Source organism: Sarcophilus harrisii, chromosome X (assembly GCF_902635505.1).
Source record: "Sarcophilus harrisii chromosome X, mSarHar1.11, whole genome shotgun sequence".
NCBI classification, from domain to species: Eukaryota; Metazoa; Chordata; class Mammalia; order Dasyuromorphia; family Dasyuridae; genus Sarcophilus; species Sarcophilus harrisii.
This window is the reverse complement of record NC_045432.1, coordinates 60,549,104-60,571,047: the sequence shown is the minus strand read 5'-3', so window position 1 is coordinate 60,571,047 and position 21,944 is coordinate 60,549,104. Positions and strand designations below refer to the sequence as shown.

Here is a 21,944-nt window from a genome sequence, read left to right as displayed (position 1 = left end):
AAGGGTTCAGAGAAAGAATGGGCAGGCTCCTGTGCAGGTCAGAATTGTGTAGACAACTCAAGAGGAATGAAATATGGAATGTATAAAGAGGAAAAAATCCAATGAGGAGGAAAAGTGTATCATTGCCTGCAAAGAATAGTGTGGAGACATAGGGAATTCATCAACTTAAAATTAAAAATAACATGTACAGAAGATAGAAGCAAAGATGTGCAAAAGAAGTCAAATATGAAAGTGTGTCATGGCCTCGTAAGAACAATGTTAGGAGTGCTACAGGCAAGGAAAACTAAGGACAACACAAAAAGCTTTTTTTAAAGCTATATTGGGCAAAAGAGGAAGATCAAAGGAGGGAGAGTATTGGTTTCTGGGTGAGATGGGGCAGTGATAAAGGACCACAGTTACTTTTCCGTTCTCTCTCCCAAAAGAAATGGCATAAAAAAGATAAGCAAGGAAATAATAGGAACACATCTAATTATCCTTAGTGAATGAATTCAAGTCATAAAGGCAGATTATGTGCCATGGGACTAAAAGAACTAGCAGATGGAACTGGAGAGTCATTGTTACTACTCTTTGAAAGATCAAGGAAAGTAGGAGAGAAGCTATAGGGCTGGAGAAGTAGAGTTGTCCTGATGTTCAAAAAGGAGACAAGAGTAGAATCTGTAGTTATGTGTTTACCTTTATTTACTTCTGTTTATCTTGTTTTTACTCCTATGACCCGTTTATATGATGTACCCTGTAGAAGAATATAATATCCTTGAAGACTAGTTAGTGCCCAATAAATGATTTCTGAATTAAAATGAATTGGGCTTGACTGAGTCTTGGCAAAATTCTAGTATGTATTAAGAAAGAAAAATGCGAAAGAATATTTCTAACAGGGAAGCAGCTACCAAAAAAGATACCTATATGGTGTCCTTTTTCCAGATCTAGGCTGATTCCTTTTTGGCAGGACTACTAGATCCAGAGAAGACTGCAGATATTCCAGCATCTCAGTTAGGAAGGGATCCTGGGGACTTCTAGTCCAACTTTGACCTCAACAAGAATGTCTTCAACTTCACACATAAGAAATAGTCGTCCAACAGCTACTAGAGTCTTCTTCCAGTAAGAAACCTACTTTCTGCTTACATGGCTCATTGCACTTTTGGATGGCTTTAATTGTTGGGAAGTTTTTCTTTATATGGAGCTTGAATTTTTGTCCATATAGCTTCCACTCATTTCTTCTACCCATTCTTTTTGCTCAGCCTCATGGAACAAGTAAATTTCTATCCTACAGGATTGCCCTTTGCAAACTTAGACTATTCTCGTATTCCCTCTAAATTTTCTCCTTTTCAGCTTAAACACAGGATCAGAGGACCAGAGGCTTGGAGCTGGAAGGGAACTTAGAGCATTCCTCTCTTGTATTTGTGAAGTTGATTTTTAAAAAATGAACTCAAGTATAAGACAAGGATAAAAAAATGAAAGAAGATGAAATGAAATAAGAATAAATATAAAGTCTTAAATTGGATGTGGGGAGAAAACCCTAAATATCAGAGGAGTCTCCATATTGGGAGTAAACAAGACTGAGAAAATCAGACGTCAAGCACCTGCAAAAAATAGATCTTATTCTACAGCCTTTCCATTTTTAGTCTAGTATTATTGCCAAAAATGGACATGAAGTTAGTTTGGAATGACCTCTTTTTGACTAAGCCATAGGTTCTTAAATTTAGAACTCACAGGGACCTCAGAGATGACCTAGTAAAGCCCAATCATTTTACAGATAGGAAAAAAAACTGCCGAGTCCCTAAAATGTGAAGTTAATTGCCTTGGGCCGCACAAGGAATAAGTAGCAGAGCCAGGATGTGACTCAAGGTCCCCTCATTCCCACTTCACCACTTTCTTTACTATATAGTAGCTTCTATTTACATCTCCAAATTTATCAGAGGTTCACTAGTCCTATTGCAACTGGGGAGGTATTTAAAACAAGTCCTATTGCACCCCCTTTTTTGGTGGTTACTTGTGGCCATCATTTCCTTTTCTAGATGTTCATTAACCATCCCTTTAGTGACAGCTCCTAGAATAGAAACATTTTGCCAAATTTTGCCCATGCTCTTCTTGTGGACAAGATGGAGTCATACGGGCTTACGGATTTGGTAGTAGTTGAAAGGCTAGAACCAAAGAGTTGCCATTAATGATTTAATCTCATTTTGGGTGATTTCTATGGCCTTGAAGATAAGACTAGCTCGATTTGGTCTGTGAATACTCAGCACCAAGTATAGTACCTCCTATGGCAACAAATACTTGTCAAATTCCATTGCATTGAATTGGATGACAAAGTGAGGAGCCCAAAAGATTTCAAACTGATAGAGCATTGGGCAGAAACTAGGAAGATGAAATTTAATATGGACAAATATATTTACATTGGGCCCCAAAAGGTCACTTCACACACATATCTCAGATGGGGGAGTGTGTCTGTATTGAACAAACCAACCCTGGGTATTCTGTAGAGAGTATTTTTGTTCAGGTAGGGATTGAACTGATGGCCTTTAAGTCAGTTTTAAGTCATTTGGAAGGGTTCTGATTGGAATTTGTGGAAGGAATAAATAAACTAATGAAATTAGAGATTTTTTTTGAAGTATGTATAGGATCATGGGATTTAGAGGTAGAAAGGAACTTAGAGAAATCTAATTCACTGCCCATGCCTCATTTTACAGATGTCACGGCTGAAGGCCAGAGAGACTAAGTATCTTCTCTAAGGTTATAGATCTAGCAAGTAAGTGGCAAATCAGGATTCAATCTTTACTGTCTCAGCCTCAGTGAATTCCTTAGAAAGGCTCAGCAGAGCACTACATAGAGCAAATTACATTTTCTTGTGCTCCTGCTGGCAAGCACACATTAGGAAATAAAATGAGCATGGCTATGGTCCTTGAAGACATCACACTCTTGGCAACGCCCTTCTTAGAAGTAGTTCTGGCTTGTCCAAGGTTCGCCCCCCTCCCCACCCCCCCGAGGTGCTTTAAGATCACATGTAAGGAACAGGGTCCTGAAGAAAGCTGGGGTGCAGAAACAGAAAGGAACTTCCCCATCTTAAAAGGGACATTGCTAGATCCTCCACTTGATGTCTATTGGTGAAAATCCACTTTCTGAAAAATGATGCTTTATTTTAAAATGAGTAAATCTTACCTTCCTCATCGAAACTACTTTGTTTCTTAATGAGAAATTGGTCCTCCTCTATCTCTGTTAACTCTGATGCCTTTATTTGACCTTTGCTCCTGACATCTCTGTTGCGAGGCAGACTCTGACTACGTTGCTTTTGGGGCCTTGCATGGGACCCATGATCCTGCTGGTAGGGAATCAGTGGGAAAGGCCCTTCTTGGTCATTGATGTTGTATTTCTGGGCTGGCAGGGTTGCCTGTCGTCGCTTTTCTGGTGACATAAGAGTTAGGCCGAACACGTAATCATCTTCGATGGGACCGGTCTGGAGAAAATGGAGCCCGGAACTTGTCAGCGGTGTCTCAATGAGGTCTTGCCAGGAGCGCCTTTCACCATGGAGCCTTCTGTGGCTAGATGGATCCCTACTTCCTGTGGCTTCTTGTCGAGCCTCTTCAGCAGAAGAATAAGAATAGGTGGACTCACTCGAAAAGTGCCGACCATGTTTGGATTCCAAGCAAAAACCTGGGCTATGCTTGGATTCCAGGTATGGACTTGCACCACGTTTGGGGTCTGGGAATGGACTGGCACCGCGTTTGGATTCCAGGTATGGACTGGCACCACGCTTGGATTCCAGGTATGGACTTGCACCGCGTTTAGATTCTAGATATGGACTGGCACCACGTTTGGATTCCAGGTATGGACTTGCACCAGGTTTGGATTCCATGAAGGGACTTGCACCACGTTTGATTTCCGGGAAAGGACTTGTACCACGGTGAGTGGTTTCTCGGTAGGGACTGGCACCATGTTTGGATTCCAGGTATGGATTCGCACCATGCTCTGGGAATAGACTGGCACCACGTTGGGGTTCTGGGAACCGACTTGCACCACGTTTGGAATCTGGAAAAGGACCGGCACCGCGTTGGAGGTCCAGGAACATGTTTGAACCACGTTTGGGCTCTGGGCGTGCACTGGCACCACGTTGGGTTTCTGGGAATGCGCAAGCACCACGTTTGGTATCCAGGAATGGATTTGTGCCAAGTGTAGGATCCAGGAATGGGTTGGCACCACCGTGTGTGTGTTCCAGGAATGGACTTGGGCCATGTTTAGGATCCAGGAATGGACCTGCACTACGTTTGGGCTCCAGGTATGGACTTGGGCCACGTTTGGGTTCCAGGAATGGGCTTGGGCCACGTTTGGGTTCCAGGAACGGGCTTGGGCCGCGTTTGACATCAGGGAATGGGCTTGGGCCGCGTGGTGGTTCCAGATAGGGACTTGCGTGGTGTTTTGGTTCTGGGAATTGGCTTGCGTGGTGTTTGCGTTCCAGGAATGCAGTCGAAAGGTGTGGAGGTTCCAAGTAGGGACTCGAAAGATGTTTGGATTCTGGGAATGGACTTAAAGAAGTCCCCTAAAAATAAATGCAAATATCAAATTATACCATAAGAGAAGACTGCAGAAAAATACTGGCTGGCCAATTGAATTCAATATTATATTAACATTTTTGAAAACCAGGTTTTGCACTTTTCACAAGTGAGAAATAATTACAATCGAATTTAATAAGCACGATCAATTACCAATGGCCTCCTCTTATTTCGGACACATTCTTAATCCAGATTTACTACTAGGAGACAGTACTGGAACACTCTGCGCAGTTACCACGCTGGCTCCTAAGCCAGTGAGAAGGACCTTGAGAAAGACCTGGACATCCCCAGAAAAAACTGAGAACCACTGTTCCTTTTTCTTTGAGGACCAGATTTTTCTAGTCAAACAAGCAAGGACAAAAAAGCTGCCAGAACTGTGGGGTGCTGCAGAACCAAAACAGGTTTTAAAAAAATCCACAGACATTATGCTCAGCTAGTGTGCCATTTTAATTAAAAAACAGAGGCAAAAAATGGAAAAATGCAAAGGGAGGGGCTTAACATATATCCCAGTTGCTAAGACAGCATCACATGGGTGAAAATCAGGCTGAACTTTCCCCATGTAATGCTCTTGCTTCAGTCATTCTGCCTTTGGTTCTGGTTGTGTGAGGATCATGTCATTCACACTGAAAGAAAAATAGAGAACAGTCCTATCTGCATTTACAAACTAGTCTTCTGTAACCATGCTTTAGCAGTCCCTTTCAATTTGGTAGAAACTTCTTTGAGACATTCTATTTTAATGCTCTTTTAAAAAATGATAGGAAGAACACAAATAAAAATTGACCTTAAAATGTTTTTGTTATAGCTTTTAAAATTAATTTTGTTTTAACCAAATGACAATGGGATCTGAAATGAAATCCCACGGTTTCATTTCAAATAGCTTCTTGGAAATGCATTTATTTATCCCTGGGCCACATTTATGAGATCCTTTCAACATTAGTATGACATATTTGAAAAAATACACATATGGAAAAATCCCCACACTAGCTCTGTAGAACAAAGTAAGGAGGAAACAGATCCCTGGTTTGCTTTTCTTTGCCTTTTCCTTCACGGCTCAGACAGGTCTTTGCTTTAACTTGCCAACTGGCTTCTCTACCTTTTGATCTGCTGGAACCGATGTGGTAATTTTCCATTAAGGAGATCCATGTGAGACTGTCTTCCAGAAGAAAAAAACCTCAAACATCTCAAATACATTTAGAACAGTTTGTCCACACCAGGCTACTGGGACTCTATCACAAGACATGACATTGAGTACTTACTGAGGATGGTCGATGACTGACACTGACATCATTGAGAGCCATGGCACCTTCCAGTCTCAAGGTCAAAGAGCCTTCAGCATCATCGTGATCGCTTTCACTCCAGTAATCTGCCGAGAAAAGGTGGAGTTCTGAGTTCAAGTATTTAGATGAGGATACTTATGTGGCTGAGAACTTTTGTAGTGACCCACCCTGCATGCTTTGCTGGGAACTGCTAACAGAAGGAGGAAGACCTTTTCTTTTCCTAGCACAAACTGCTAATTCAACACACACACGGGGCAGAGGTGATGCAATTTTATGAATTTTCTTGGAATATCTAAGACTGCAGTAAAAGGTATTCCTGAGGTTATATTCTGGCTCTTTGGGGACATTTTTAGAAGGAGACATAGATTTGGGGGATATTCAACTTAAAACCTGACATCTGGCATTCTGGGGATACTGATGATTCAGAACTAGATTGTAGGCATAGATATCTGGCATGGTGCGCTGAGTTTTCTCTTTATTAGTCCTCATCAGTGTTATAGAGAAATATATATATATATGACACTTAGCAGTACTTTGTGCTACCAAGAAAAGTGACTTCATTTAGTTCTAATTAAAAATAAATAAGGGCATTAACAAAATGGTTTGAGGTAAATATAAAGCCCAGAACCATAAATATTTTTATACAATCGACTAGTTTTTCTTCCTAAAATCATCAGTATGACTTTGAAATTCTACTCCACAGCAAGTGAGATAGAGTAGCATTGAATTTACGAATTGTAAGGGTGTTTATCTAGCCTGGTCCCCCCCTTTTTTTTAATAAGCCATTAGGAGATCTTAGAGGGGAAGGAATTTGCCTAAGATTACACAGCTAGCCAGTAGCAGAGCTGGGCCTTGAATTGTGATTCCCTGGCTTCTCAATTAGGATCTACTACACCATGATCCCTTTCAAAGAAAAGGGCATGACTTCTGAAATACTGTGCTTCTTTGAAGAAGTGACCTACTGTCAAGTAATATTATGATACTGAAATTTACTGTTTTAGAAATACTAATTTTTTTTAAAAAAAGATGAAATATATGACTGACCTTCCCATTCATGATGCTTCTGAAACTTCCTACCGTGATTGAAGCAAATGCCAATAACATTTGCAAGGACAGTGGTGCTGCCAGTGATAGTCCCAAACACCCAATCACTCCACCATACAACCTGGCACGGACTGGCTACTGGACAAATGCCCAAATACCAGAAAAGGCAATCCGACACTGCTTATACAACATAGTGAGAAAACGTAAAATTGCAGACATACATATTCACTAATGATAATATATACATTCATTATGTAGCACAGGGCTTCTTAAACTTTTTCCACTCACAATCCATTTTCACCTGAGAAATCTGTACCTGACCCCAGGTATACAGGTATATAACAAAGGTATACAAATCAAACATTTACTGATAATAAATCATAATTCTGCAACTGCCACATTTTGTTACATGACCACATAAGGGTCACGATCCGCAGTTTAAGAAGGTTTGATGTAGCATATGAACATTTCTGTATTATTTTGTGAAAGGTGAGTTGCTTTAGTGGAATTAGATAGTGGCCAGTGTATGGTCCCCATTTTGTCTATGGAGACTTTTCACAGAGTATATGAAAAAGGAGAAGAATTCGTAAGGCCTTTCTGAGAAAATTAAGTAGAAAATATTTGTTTGGTTGGGTTTAACCTTATTTACACGTGTTGTCTCATAAAGGAGGAACCAAGACCCAAAAGGCCTATGTCAATAATTCAAGTTGGATTCTAAGTCAATGGTAGAGAATAAAGCACCACAAGCATTCTGATTTGGTCACTGAATATGCTAATCAAAAGATACCATCTATTTGAATTCCTGTTTACATCTCAGATTCCAGCAGTTTTCAAAATTAATATTCTTTGAGATATTAAATTGGCCATTCACATATAAACACGCATGTTCCAAACCTGCTCTTTTTTCCTTAAACCTCCCATAAAAATTCTCTCCACCCTCTCTGCTGAGGTAAAGACGCATTACTAAGGAAATCAGGCTTATTTGCCACAGACTCTCTCTTTTCTTTTCTTTCTCATAACTCTTCCTCCTCATCCCACACTAATTGTCATCCTCCTCCATTAGTTTCTCTTTCATTCTAGTCTAGATGCCGAGATAGACCTTTGTCAAAACAAATCGAGATGCATATGGCACCTCTGATTTCATCCTCTCCCATCTTCTCCAGTAGACTTTTTCCATTATCATCCCACTCTTTGATCTCTCCTGTATGAGGCAGTAAGGTGGCACAGTGGGGAGAACACTGGGCTTGGAGTCAGTAAGACCTGAATTCAGACCTGTTCTCAGATACTAAATGCATGACAGAGCAAGTCATTTAACGGTCTGCCTCAGTTTCCTCACCTATAAAATGGGGGAAATAAGAACATCTACCTCACAGGGTTGTTGTGCGGGACAAGGGAGATGATATCTGTAAAAGAGGCTTAGCATCGTGCCTGGAATATAGTAGGCATCACATAAATGTTAATTCTTCCCTGTTTGTTCCTTCCCTGCTGCCTACAAACACGGTCAAATCCTCCCCATCCTTAACTCCAACTCCACCTCAGTGCTAGTCTCTACCAGCCCTGCTCTTATTTCTACCTCTTCGTTCTTTCTCAGGTAAACGCCTTGAAGAAGCTATCTATACTTGGTGCTTTCCTGTCATCTCACTTTATTTCTTCTATTTGGAAGAGGGGGAGTTTTTTTGATTTTTGGTGTTTTGGTGATCCTCTTTGCCATCGCTGTTCCTAAATCCCTCTCCCCAATTAAAAACTGAGAGAAAGAGAGGAAAAAACCTTTCCAACAAATAAGCATTGTCAACCAAAATACATCTACGTGGCGGCCGTGTCCCCAAATATCTGTCTCTGCACCGTGTGTCCATCGCTTCTCTGGTAGGAGATGAGTAACAGGCTTCGTCACAGGGTCTCTAGAGGTATGGTTGCTCATTGCATTATTCAGAGTTGTCAAGTCTTTTTTTTTTTTTTCTTTACACCACACAATGTTCTCTATATTGTTTATTCACAAATCGTTTACCTATCCATGAATATGATAGGCAATGTGTTCCTGTTTAAATTTTTTGGTAATATGGACATTATACAGGTAAATGGAATATGATATTTATTGTCTATGATCAAATTCTGCCAGGTTGTCAAGTCTTTCAAAGCTGTTTTCTTTTGCACTGTTGTTACTCTACAAACTGTTCTCCAGGTTCTCACTTCACTTAGGATCAGATCATACTACTTAGGATTTGTGAACCCATCTCTTTCCTCATTTCTTATGGCACAATGCTATTCCCTTCCATTTATAAACCACAATTTTTTTCAGCCATTCTCCAGAGACAATCCAAGACACCCCTTAAATTCTAGTTCTGTGCTTTCCCCCCTCTTTGAATCCTCCCTTTGAGAACAGGATGTTTGTTTTGCTCCTGAATATTCCTTCCCAGTGTTACCTTCTCTTTGAATTCTTTAGGAAAACTGCGGATCTCCACATTCCTATTTGGTTCCATGTTGAGTTTCAGTATTTCTGCTCTAAACTGTGTGTGTGTGTGTGTGTGCGTGCACGCACACTTGCATGCATTCAACACTCTTTTGTCCAACTGTGTGGTTCATTTGCTGTCTCTGTGCTACTTCCCCAACTTAATCTATCTTTGTATATCTTTTTACATATCTCAATTATGAGATTAGCTATACCCCAGCTTCATCCTTTTTCCACTAGTTTATTTCTCTTTTACTTTTAACCTTCTCTTTCTCCTCTTCAAATCCTCAGAATAGAAACGATATCTTTTAAGGGACATTGTTTTGCTTATTTATCTTTCTCAGTACTCTTAGAAGACATTAAGATTCACTTGTTTCTGTTCCCCCTATTAGAATGTTAGCACTACATCATCACTCACTTTTGGCCAATCGCTCTGATATTTACCTTTCAAGGTAAATTCTGTGGTGCTTTTATTTTAAAGTTTCTCCTTGGCTCCAGTCTTTTAATCGGGAATGTTTAAAAAGACCTCTATTCTAGAGATGTCAAACATGCAGCCCAGGAGCCCTACACAGCCCATAATACTCCTGAGTGTGGCTTGAACCAGATTAAAGTAAAAATACAATAAACATAGATAATACTATGCTTTAGCATTAAATTTTAAAATTAAGTCAATAGGTGGCCCATAGGGATCCTTATGTTTGGATGAATGGCCTGCATTTCTATTTGAGTTTGGTTCCACTGCTCTATTCCATTAAAGATCTATTTTCCTCTTTAGGAAAGCTTCACAAGGTAAGTTATTCTTGCTTGTAAGTTTATCTCTTTTGCCTTTCGGAATGCTCTATACTAAGATCTCTGGTTTTTAGTAGAAGATAACAGATCTTATCTGTTGTTCTTTGGTATTTGAATTCCTTCTTTCTGGATGCTTGCAGTATTTTTTCTTTGAGGTGGAAACTCTGGCTTTGGGCTAGGGTGTTCCTGGGACTTTTTCTTTTTGGGTTCCTTTCAGGATATGATTAATGGAGGCTTTCTAGTTTGCCCAATGATTCTAATACATCTGGGCAGTTTTCATTTATATTTTCTTGAAATACAGTATCTGGGTCTTCAAAAAAAATCATGGTCTTCAGAGAATCCAGTGATTTTCAGATGATCTCTCCTTGACCTGTTTTCCAGGTCAGATATTTTTTATCAGATAGCTTACATTTCTTCATTTAAAACATCTTTTGATTTTTTGGTAATATTTCTTATAGTCTCATGGAGTCATTGATTTCTGTTTAGTCTATTTGGGAATCCATGAACTGGGTAAGGTTTATCACTTTTTTAAAGCTATTTATTCTCCTTCTAATTCTTTGCTCCAGAACTTTTATTTAACTTCTTACCTCTTGTTTTATTTCTTTTAGGTATTCATATAGTCTTTGCAAGAAATCCAACTTTCAGGGAGAAAACTTCTTCTACCAATGAATATTGGCACCCGCTTTCAATTTAGTCTTATAGAGTTGCCTGGGACACTGAGAGATTAAGTGATTTGCTCAGGTTCTCACAGCCAATATGTGGTAGAGGCTTGACTTGAACCCAGGTTTTCCTGACTCCACGACTTGCTCTCCGTCCATTGCATAAGACTGTTTCTCTAAATACATTTTTACATTTACATTTATTAAATACATCACAGAGAAAAAATTCATACCCATTATTTATCAGATCGTGCCATATATGGAAACATACAACTGGATAGAAGTAAGTAAACTTACGCTGAAGTCATTTTTTAAAAAATATGACTATTTCTACTTTTCTTGACTTCCTTCCTATATAAGACCTTAAGGTAATAGACGATTCCCCTTACCATCACGTGGTTGGATATCTTTTTCATCAGGGGAATAACCGATGGCTGCAAGTCCCAGACGGTTCATCCAGCTGATGAAATAATGAACAAAACACAATTGTCACTAGAAATGCTTTAAAATACAAAATTATGGAGAAAATCCTGGCAGACTTAGTAAATTCCAAAGTCCTACAGACCCTTTAGCAGGACAATACTTTTCTCACTGGGTAAGAGTTGAGATGATATAGAGTAATAGTACAAGCCATGATGAAAACAAATATATCTCGGTTTGATGCTGATGTAAATTATGTAAGAATCTTCTTCAATCACTCAAAGACAGTTTGACTCTAACAAGTAACTGCTGGTGGAGTATTTTCTATGATTTTTATGCTATTCCAATTCAAAAGGCTCAATACCAATCTTCTTTAATTATGATGCCATCCAAGCTCAAAAGAATTTCATGATTTTAATGAAAATAAATTAGGATTTTTAAGTCAAGATAAATGATACCTGGCACATGGAAAATACCTGAGTTATCTCCATTTTGTAATAGGCCATTTACAATTTACACATACGTATATCAGCACTTTTTCAAAACTTCCTTTCGTTAGGCAATGGTCTTTCTATACACCCATAGGACTTCTCCCCAAATTAGTTCACTTTTTCTATTTCTGAAAATGCTATCAACAGAACATAAATTCTAATTCAGGGACATACTTTTCCATTCAAACACATTTTTATTTTTATACATTATTTAACTGAAATATTTTTTTATAATCTTTCCATTGTGCCCAATACAGAGTTTTACAAATAAGAGGCAGTTGTTAAATACTTGATTTCTTGAATATCAGACACCAGAAGGAGCTTTTTTTTTTTAAGGAACTTTATTTAAGTCAGAGAATTCTAGAGCTGGAAGGTACTACCTTATTTAGGTAATTTTAGAGAAAATAAGAAAGGCAAGTGGAGAAGAGTTAAGTCAGAACCCATGTTTTAAAAATGGTATAGAATAATCCTAGCAATTCTAGATCATTTAGCAACAATTTCAAATCTGAATTCATATAATGAAAAATAAATTGAAGACTTTCATACTTTAAGATTCTTTTCTATTGGTATATTTTGATTACAGAGGCTATTACGGTAAAAGAGTATTGATATGATAGTCCACTAGCAGCCTTTTCAAAGATTTTTGTCTAAAAATTGTATTTAGTTCAGGCAAAACAAACAATTAGGAATGAAGGTGGTAAAGAAGAACAGAGCTGGCTCTTTATGATACTTTAGTATGATAAAGTAGTATCATAGGAAATACTCCACCAGCAATGACTTACTAGTACTACCCACAACTGTAATTCTTTATATTCCAGTCAGAAGTGTTCACTGTAATACATTTCATCAGGGTTTTGAAGAGATGGTTTTACAAATCAATTTAACCCACTTAATCAAAAGAACTTAATCTGAAATAATCTGTTGATCACTAGAAAATTGATTGTGTAAGAGCACATTAGTCAGAAAATTCTGACAATGTCACTATTGAAGACAGCTAAATATTTGTGATTCAATTGTACAGTACCTCCTTAAAAAGGTACCTTTTCCATGCCTCTTTCGATATAATCAAAACTCTTTACATGGAAAGGTTCTGGCCCTGTGTTCATTGTAAATATTACATATACTCTACTGCTTATACTTTGGCTTTCTGTTAAGTTGATCATCTATAGAAATCTGGGTAGCTTTTCATACACACTTTACAGATTATAGCATTTAGAAAAGTCTTTTGGCACCACAAACAAAACTACAACAAAATACATTAAAATACCTCAAACCAAACAACTTCTATTTGCCAAAATAGGAAATGTTTTTTAAATGGACAGATGGAAAATTGAAAACATTTTCAAACAGATGCTACTGCATCTGATCTCCACAGAAATATCCTGAATCCTATCATTTTATTTTATATTGTAAATGAAGTTGGATCTTTTTACATTCAATTTAGAAATTAGCATTTAAAATTCATTTTAGTCTTTAGAAACCTACATCCTCCAAATACCTATTAACAAGTAACATATTCACAGCATATGAAGACAGTCTGATTTGTGAGAAATAATTCATTTGGACCCTTACTCTATTCCAATCAGTATTAATCAACTTGATATGATTTGATAGCAGTAGTGATTGTAAGTTCTGTATATGGCTCCAGAGCTCCAGATTTTAAGTTCATTTGTTTAATCACAGAAAGGTAACTACAGACCTTCCACCTTTGTTTTTTCTTGTCATGATGACCAAGTCCAATGTGGCAGGGGCGACTCAATTACATGCAATTTTGTATCTCTGGACCATTCTCGTTCAATACAAGCAGGCTAACCATCTTACGGCCATCTTATGATCACTTAGTCTTCATCCAACCTGTGACCTCTCTGCCAGTATGTCATTTTTGGTTCTCAAGAGTAAGTCTATCAACCAATGAGAGTCTGTTTTTTTTTTTTTTTTTTTTTTTTTTTTTTTTTACCATGCCTCTTTTGCATATTTGCATATCAAATTCTATAAATACAAGACCCTGGAAAAAGAGCGCATCTCAGATCAGGAGGAATATCTGAGGTCCATTTCATTAGAGGGGACTATGGACCTTTAATAGAATGTCATCGGCTCAGAGTTCTGCCTCAGTCTCTTATATTGTAGGTTGGACAATTTTAATTGCCACAAATCAGTAGTTTTTATCAAAAAATCTGTCCTTGAAAGTAATTGCTACAATCATAACACTGCCGATCAGAATATCATTTGCCCATATGTGAAAAATTTCATTCTGGAACATTACACTGGTCACAGTGGAATATGGCTTTCAACTCTGATCGACTCTTCCACATTCTCACATCTACAAAAATCTAAAGCCAGAAAACTTTTAACAATTGACCCAATCAGCCTTTTTTACATTCTTGATCATGGATAAAAAGAGAATTTGGAAACAATTGGAAATTTGGAAACAAATTTCTTAAAACTTTAAGGAATGCTTTGGATATTAGTTATATTTAGAATTTCTAGGTCTAAGGTTTTGCAGTTATTGCAATTATCTATCGAATATGACAGTTTATCCAAAGCTAAGATACGTTTTCCTCATTGGATCTGTGTTTTCTTCTTCTTTAAAAAGGAAAGTAAATAGATCCATGGATACTACAACAAGGTGCTGAAATGATTTTTTTTTTGCTGAAGCAGTTGGGGTTAAATGACTTGCTCAGGGTCACACAGCTAGGAAGTGTTAAGTGTCTGAGGCCAGATTTGAACTCAGGTCCTCCTGACTTCAGGTCTGGCGCTCTATGCACTGTGCCACCTAGCTACCTCTGTTTGTATACTTCTGAAGGACAGATATATGCTAACGTGTTGACACTGACAGAAAAACAATTTTGAAATTTTGAAAAAAATCTTTTGAAATGCTTCAGTAATTGTTATGGTTACATGTGAAAGCAATCTGGGTTGGCTCTATAGGAAGCATAGAGAGCTACTTATATCAGAAAATTTCAGACACTGCGAAACTCTACAGTGAGCTTTGGAAATCTTCCTTTCGTCCTTATAGACTTTTGACATGGCCAGATCCCACGATAGCTGAGAACAGCAAGAAGATCAGTAGTTATAGTGGAGAAGGGACACTGAGGTAGGTTTTCCTAGAGAGAAAAGTGAACAAGTCCCGGGATGGAGTGACTCAGTTATGAGTCCCAGAAGACAAACTTGCAGAATGGTGTGGAAAGAGAAAATAAATCATTGATTGCAAAATGGTAGATGGGCCTAATAGAGCCCACAGAGGTTTCTTTCTATCTCCAGATCATTGATTTAAAGTCAGATCTTAAAAGTGACCAGAATTTCATCACTACTTTTATGGGTTTAAAAATATCTCAAATTGATCTAAAAGAAACTTATGAGTTAAATTATTTTTGAATAGGCAGGCACTGACAGTCAAATGTTTAACAGATTTTCTTATCAGCATACTTCTTTAATGACAAAGTGCACACTAAAGAATTAGTTTAATAGCTATAGCTGACATTGATATAGCACTTTAAGGTTTGCAAAGAGCTTTATAAATATTATCTCCATTTTATCCTCAGAGCAACCTTGGGAGGTTTAGCACATTTCCCAACAAACAGGTATCTAAAACATAGCAGGACATTATTAATTGTATGTATCTAGCAGCCAAGCTAGTTATGTCAAGGAGCTTTTTTTTTTTAATGATATTGGAATTCAATTGGCTCACTGTTCTTCTTTGCTGAGATTCTATATGCTTGACCACTGAATGACATATTACATTTAATAATCTACACTTTACTAATTATCTAGAATACTTTCTGGAGCAGGGTACAGGAAGACTACCTTACTACTGTCTCTTTTATACTCTTTGTATAAATGCATTTTCTTCATAGATGCTATCTAAAAGATAATAAATATTATCTGAAAAATGATTGGTAGATGACAGATAAACAATCTTTTTGGAAGTCCCATATATTAAATGATGACAACCTCAATGGTATACGAAGTCCCAAAAGAGAGGGATTGCCTATACATGATCAGGTCCTCCAGATACTACTGTTGGTAGATGGTCTCCTATTGACTATATTAAGCTCAGTAAACTGTTGCAGAACCTCTTAAACCCAAAGCATTCCAAGGAACTAGGCCTATGTACCCATACAGGAAAAACCAAATGGATGCGAAATGCGTATTGTCCAGACTCTGATTTTCAGTTGGAGGCACGATCCCTAGGAATAAGGCCAGCAGGCAGTACTTTAGGTAAACACTGAAAAAGATAATAAGCCAAAACCAGAATTGAATAGGGAGAAAGGGGAAAACTAATTTACCTGTAAGAAAATGTTCAGTGATTTTAATGAGCCTAAACTGTCCCTGAAACAAAGGCCTATCTTTTAAACACCAATATTCTTCCAATGATATTATATTTCTTTCCACATGTCATGCAATCCATGGTCTCTGAAGGTTTAAAATTGATGACTATCTAAATGGCAATAAATATGTGTGTGGTGGCCATGCTTAGGCTGTAACACATCACCAACCAAGTAGCATAAAGAATTTCACTGGATTAATATATGCCCAGAAAAGGAAGTGGACCAGTCATATGGTGAAAGCAAAAGACTAACCCATCCACAGGCCCTGTAGACGGATATGCTGCTGAGACTTTCTAAGATGACCAGGCCAAATTATGGAGTAGATGAAACTTGTTATCCATCAACCAACCCACAAATTATTTCTTATATGTCTACTATGTGCTACCTTGTACTAGTATAGTCCACATTATTAGAGGGAATACTACTGTTAATAAGATTAGAGATCCAATGAAATATTATCACTAGAGAGCCAGAAACTTTTTTTGGGGGGGGAAATTTCCTTACTATAGCTGTGTTTATTTCATGAGTCAAAAAAATCCATTCCATTTTATTCCTGAACTCAAAGAATTTTTAAAAGTAAAGTTTTATTAGATAATGGTAAAATAGTTGCCACTAGAGTTACATATTGTATCCTTTTGGAATAATGCCTTTCTTTAAAAATCATATGTATTTTTTCCCCATGGAAAAGAGTTATGGGAATTTCCTATAGCAGCAATGAAATAAAAATCTTACAGATGTCAAAATACCCATTGTGCTCTTCCTTATCATCAAAGTGATCATAATCAGAAGCTCAAGAATAGCTGAAATTCTCAAGTTTTATTTTAGAGCTTCGTAGGTACTAAGTATGTACTTAGTATAAACTCTAGGTAACCTTGCTATCACTTCCCCTTCAGATAGATGTTGGTATTGTCTCACAATATGAAGTGAAGGAGAGTGTCTGCACTCTTGGTTAATCTGGAAAATGTACATATATTAATAATTAAATAAAAACATTCAGTTTGGAGATTTCAGATCCTTTTGGAAGAATAATTCAAGACCCTGAGTTGTTTTTTTAAAACCATTGAGAAGAACATTTGGTTATTGTTGGTAAGATCATAAAAAGTATATAATCTGGAATATTACTGTTCTGTAAGAAATGGCCAACAGGATGATTTCAGAAAGGCCTGGAGAGACTTGCACGAACTGATGCTGAGTGAAATGAGCAGGACCAGGAGATCATTATATACTTCAACAACAATATTATATGATGACCAGTTCTGATGGACCTGGCCATCCTCAGCAATGAGATCAATCAAATCATTTCCAATGGAGCAGTAAGGAACTGAACCAGCTACGCCCAGAGAAAGAACTCTGGGAGATGACTAAAAACCATTACATTGAATTCCCAATCCCTCTATTTATGCCCACCTGCATTTTTGATTTCCTTCACAAGCTAATTGTACAATATTTCAGAGTCTGATTCTTTTTGTACAGCAAAATAACGTTTTGGTCATGTATACTTATTGTGTATCTAATTTATATTTTAATGTATTTAACATCTACTGGTCATCCTGCCATCTAGGGGAGGAGGTGGGGGGGTAAGAGGTGAAAAATTGGAACAAGAGGTTTGGCAATTGTTAATGCTGTAAAGTTACCCATGCATATAACCTGTAAATAAAAGGCTATTAAATTTAAAAAAAGTATATAATCATGATGGATATATGTATGTATCTTTATTTTACTAAGAACATCACTACCACTTATGATATTTCTCCATTCTACTTCATTTTAGGGATTCTAATAGTTCTGAAGTACATGCTTTTGCCCCTTTTTAAAAGAGAGGTAGTGTAATGTTATAGATAGAGAACCAGGTAGGAGTTAAGAAGATTTGAGTTCAGCTTCAAACTGTGACAGAAATACTGCTATACCACCCTGGGCAAGGCAAAGCGATTAATCTCTCCATGTCTCAGGCAACTTTCTGTGACTCTAAGCTGTACAGTAGATGCTGACTGGCACTGGCAGAGCAAGTGTTCTCCTTGGGAGGTCCTTATACCAACAAAATCTAAGGTCTAGACTAAGACACTGCCACCAAAATTCTGCTTTCTCACTGCTTCCAAAAGTTTTTTTTTTAAATGTTAAACATTTAAATCTAAAGTCTAAGGGGCCAATGAACTTTTATTTTTTATTAAATCTTTTTATTTTCAAAACATATGCATGGATAATTTTTCAACATTAACCCTTGCAAAACCTCGTGTTCCAATTCCCCTCCCTTGCCCTCACCCCCTCCCCTAGATGGCAAGTAATCCAATATATATTAAATGTGTTAAATCCAACATGTGCAAACAGATTTATACAATTCTCTTGTTGCACAAGAAAAATCAAATCAAAAAGGAAAAAAAAGAGAAAGAAAACAAAATGCAAGCAAACAACAACAAAAAGAGTAAAAATGCTATGTTATGATACACCTCAGTTCCCACAGTACTCTCGCTGGGTGTAGATGGCTCTCTTCATCAGAAGATCATTGGAACTGGCCTGAATCATCTCACTGTTGAAAAGAGCCATGCTCCTCAGAATTGATCATTGTATAATCTTGTTGCTGTGTACAATGATCTCCTGGCTCTGCTCATTTCACTCAGCATCAGTTCACATAAATCTCTCCAGGCCTTTCTGAAATCATCCTGTTGGTTGTTTCTTACAGAGCAATAATATTCCATAAGATTCATCTACCATAACTTATTTAGTCATTCTCCAACTAATGGGCATCCACTCAGTTTCCGGTTTCTTGCTACTACAAAAAGGGCGGCCACAAACATTTTTGCACATGTGGGTGCCTTTTCCTCCTTTAAGATCTCTTTGGGGTATAAGCCCAGTAGAGACACTGCTGGATCAAAGGATATGCACAGTTTGAGAGCCCTTTGGGGCTCTCTGAGTTTTTTTCTTTCTTTTCTTTTTTCTTTTCTTTTCTTTTTTTTTTTTTGAGATTTTCAAGTCCACTTAGTACAACCCCCTCATTTTACAAGTAAGGAAACTCATCACTCTGAGATGTGAAGGCCAAGGACGTAAGCAAATAGGAGATTTGGCACTTGAACCCCACCTCTCTGACTCCAAACCCAGCAAACTTGCCCTTGGACCATGCTGCCTCTGATGCTACTGACACTCTTCTTCCCTGGCCATGCCACGGTTTTGGATTCTTCCTATCTTATTTGTCCTTCTTTCCATCTCGGGCATGTGTCCAACTAATTAAAGTCATAGGATGTTCATTTCCAACTTAAATGAGAAGTCAAGTCTGAGAGACCACTTCACTCATTCAACAAATATTTATCGACTACCTGCTGTGTACAACACTATGTTAGGTGCTGAAGGGAGGACAACTACATCCCGGCCTCTGACCTCAAAGAATTTACCATCTAGTTAGGCGTTCACGTAGACATGGATGTAAATAACATTATAGAAATTCGAGTATTTAACAGAAGTATAATTGAAGGCTTAAGAGAGGGCAGAGAAGAGGGAGAGTAGGATCACAGAAGGCTTCAGGGAAGAAATAGCACTGGAAGGGCAGGTAGGAGATGAAGAAACAGATGCTGAAAGGAGGGAAATATTTCAAGCATAGGGAGGGCACAGAGGAAGGAAATCATGAGAAGTATGTGAGAAATGATGAGTAGTCAGTTTGATTGGAACTTAAGTCTGTAAATGGGAGTAGAACGAGATAAGGGGAGCTAGGTGGCGCTACAGCGGATAGAATGCCGGGCCTGGAATCCCGAAAACTCCTCTTCCTGAGTTCAAATCTGTACTCAGACACTTCTAGCTGTGTGACCCTGTGCAAGTCACTTCACCCTGTCTCCGTTTCCTCATCTGTCAAATGAACTGAAGAAGGAAATGGTAAACCACTCTAGTATCTCTGCCAAGAAAACTCCAAATGCAGTCAAGCAAGTCAGACGTGATTGAGCAACGAAAAGGATGATATTAGGCTGGAAGGGTAAGTTGCGGCTAGATCATAGATAGCCTCAAATGCCAGCCTGAGCTGAGGCATTGAGAAGCTACAAAGGACATAATCCAGGCTGAAAAAAAGTGAGGGGAAAGTACTAAGATATTTTTCACTAGACAGGCCCCCATGACAGTTCAAAGTGATTCTGCCTTTCTTTTTTTCTGGCAAGATATACATGCTACTCTGAAGTTTTAGCTGGAAGGGCATATTGCTTTCTTCAGATACTGTTACTATCACACTTTCATTCCAGATAATGAACTGTCAAGATTTTTAGGAATAAAAATGATACAAGAGCATCTTTTCAATAGGGTTTCCTATTAAAACTCATACTTAATTCCTCAAAAAGACAGCCCTATTTCATGGCCCAAGGCAAAGACTGTCAGGGACAAGGTGGCTCCTTCACATTTAATACTAATCAAAGACAGTTCTCAACTTTAGTCTTTGCCTTAAAAATACACGGGACGTAGCAGATTAATTTCTAAGACCTTTTCTCACTTTCTATCACCATGTCCATCAGCAGCAGGGCTAAGAGGAAGCCTTTCATTACTGAGCTAGAGCAGAGATCACTAGGGCATTCTGTAAGTTCCTGCACCTCATTTTTCATCCCTACTCCATGACTGAAGAGATGGCACCAACTTGGAGCTCTGTTATACATAATCCCACAACGAACACAAATTCAATTTCCATTTAAAGGGACTGAGGCATCTCAGTCTGGGAGCTGAAAAGCAAGAACCTTGAAAGAACCATTGCTAAAAGACAATGGTTGCACTGGATAGGGCACCGGACCTGGAATTAGGAGGATCTGAATTCAAATGTGACCTTAGATACTTATTAGCTGTTTGACCCTAGTCACTTAATCTCAATTGCCTCCAAAAAAAGAATACTAAAAGACTTTACACACATGGTATTTGGATGTTCCTGAGGGTGCTTTTAATGCACGATAATGAATAATGATTAATAACCATCATGTGCTAAGCTCGATGTAAGGCACGGGTGGGATTCAAAGACAGAAAATTGGTTCATTGTTTATCCCTGTTCTCTTGCTGCAGGTAAAAAACCAGCTCAGTAGAAGTGAAATTGGATCCATTTTTCCTGACAAAGGATTCCAGAAATGTGGTGTATTAACCTGGAACATTAGCTATATATGTTGGAGCAGGTTGGGGAGCTCATACTCTGTCTTAAGTTAGACGTTGTATGTCAAATTCCTCTAGCGTGTCTGAAATTTATTAAAGTCCTAGGAAGCTTATTACTTTTTTTTTTACAATCACTAATTTCATTTTTTATAGGAGAACAGGATATTAGAGTTGGAAGCACACTTAGAGATCAAATCCTTGCATTTTACACATTAGGAAATTAAGGTAAACAAGACTTAATTCTTATAGGGCTTTAAGATCTGCAAATTACTTCGCATATGGCATATTTCATCTCAAATGATTTTCTGCAGCAACCCCTTGAGTATCATGGGTGTTATGATACCCATTTTACACATGAAGAAACAGAGTCTGAAAGAGTTTAAATTACCTGCCTAAGATCATAGTGACAAACACCTGAGCTTAGAATCAAATCTAGATCTTTTGACTCCCAATTGAGTGACCTACCCCAATTCCATTTTTTCCTCTTTCTGCTTTTAGAAGTTCAGAATTGCCATGCTGGCTGGATATAAGATCAAGGATGGATATTAGGAAGAAGCCTCAAATAGTATATTTTTTGCTCTATATTGAGGGAAAGGAAGAGGAAATGGATAGAAGAGCTGGCTGAGAGGCGGTAGAAGAAAGGAAATAACATTGTTTCGATGACTTGCCCACAGTCACAGGCATATCAGTAGTGAACAAGCAAGTGGTCAGCCAGATTTCAATCTGGGTCTTTTGCGTTTAAATTCCTTGCTCCTTTGATCACCCCATGCTGTCTTAACCACACCCTACCTTTTCAAGGTCCCTTCTAGCATTAAATTTACTCACATATGCCATTTTTCAGCTACCTAAACC

General features: G+C 38.0%; 1 protein-coding gene across 1 annotated transcript in view; it reads right to left on the bottom strand.

The window, feature by feature from the left end:
* LOC100929018 (connector enhancer of kinase suppressor of ras 2) overlaps positions 1–21,944 on the bottom strand; it is a 274,574-nt gene that overhangs the window by 12,069 nt on the left and 240,561 nt on the right. Inside the window, exons 14-16 of the mRNA XM_031944609.1 lie at positions 11,146–11,216; positions 5,798–5,904; positions 3,154–4,528 (exon numbers count right to left, since the gene is read on the bottom strand). Coding sequence (XP_031800469.1) covers positions 3,154–4,528; positions 5,798–5,904; positions 11,146–11,216 — 1,553 coding nt within the window. The remainder of the gene's footprint in view (positions 1–3,153; positions 4,529–5,797; positions 5,905–11,145; positions 11,217–21,944) is intronic.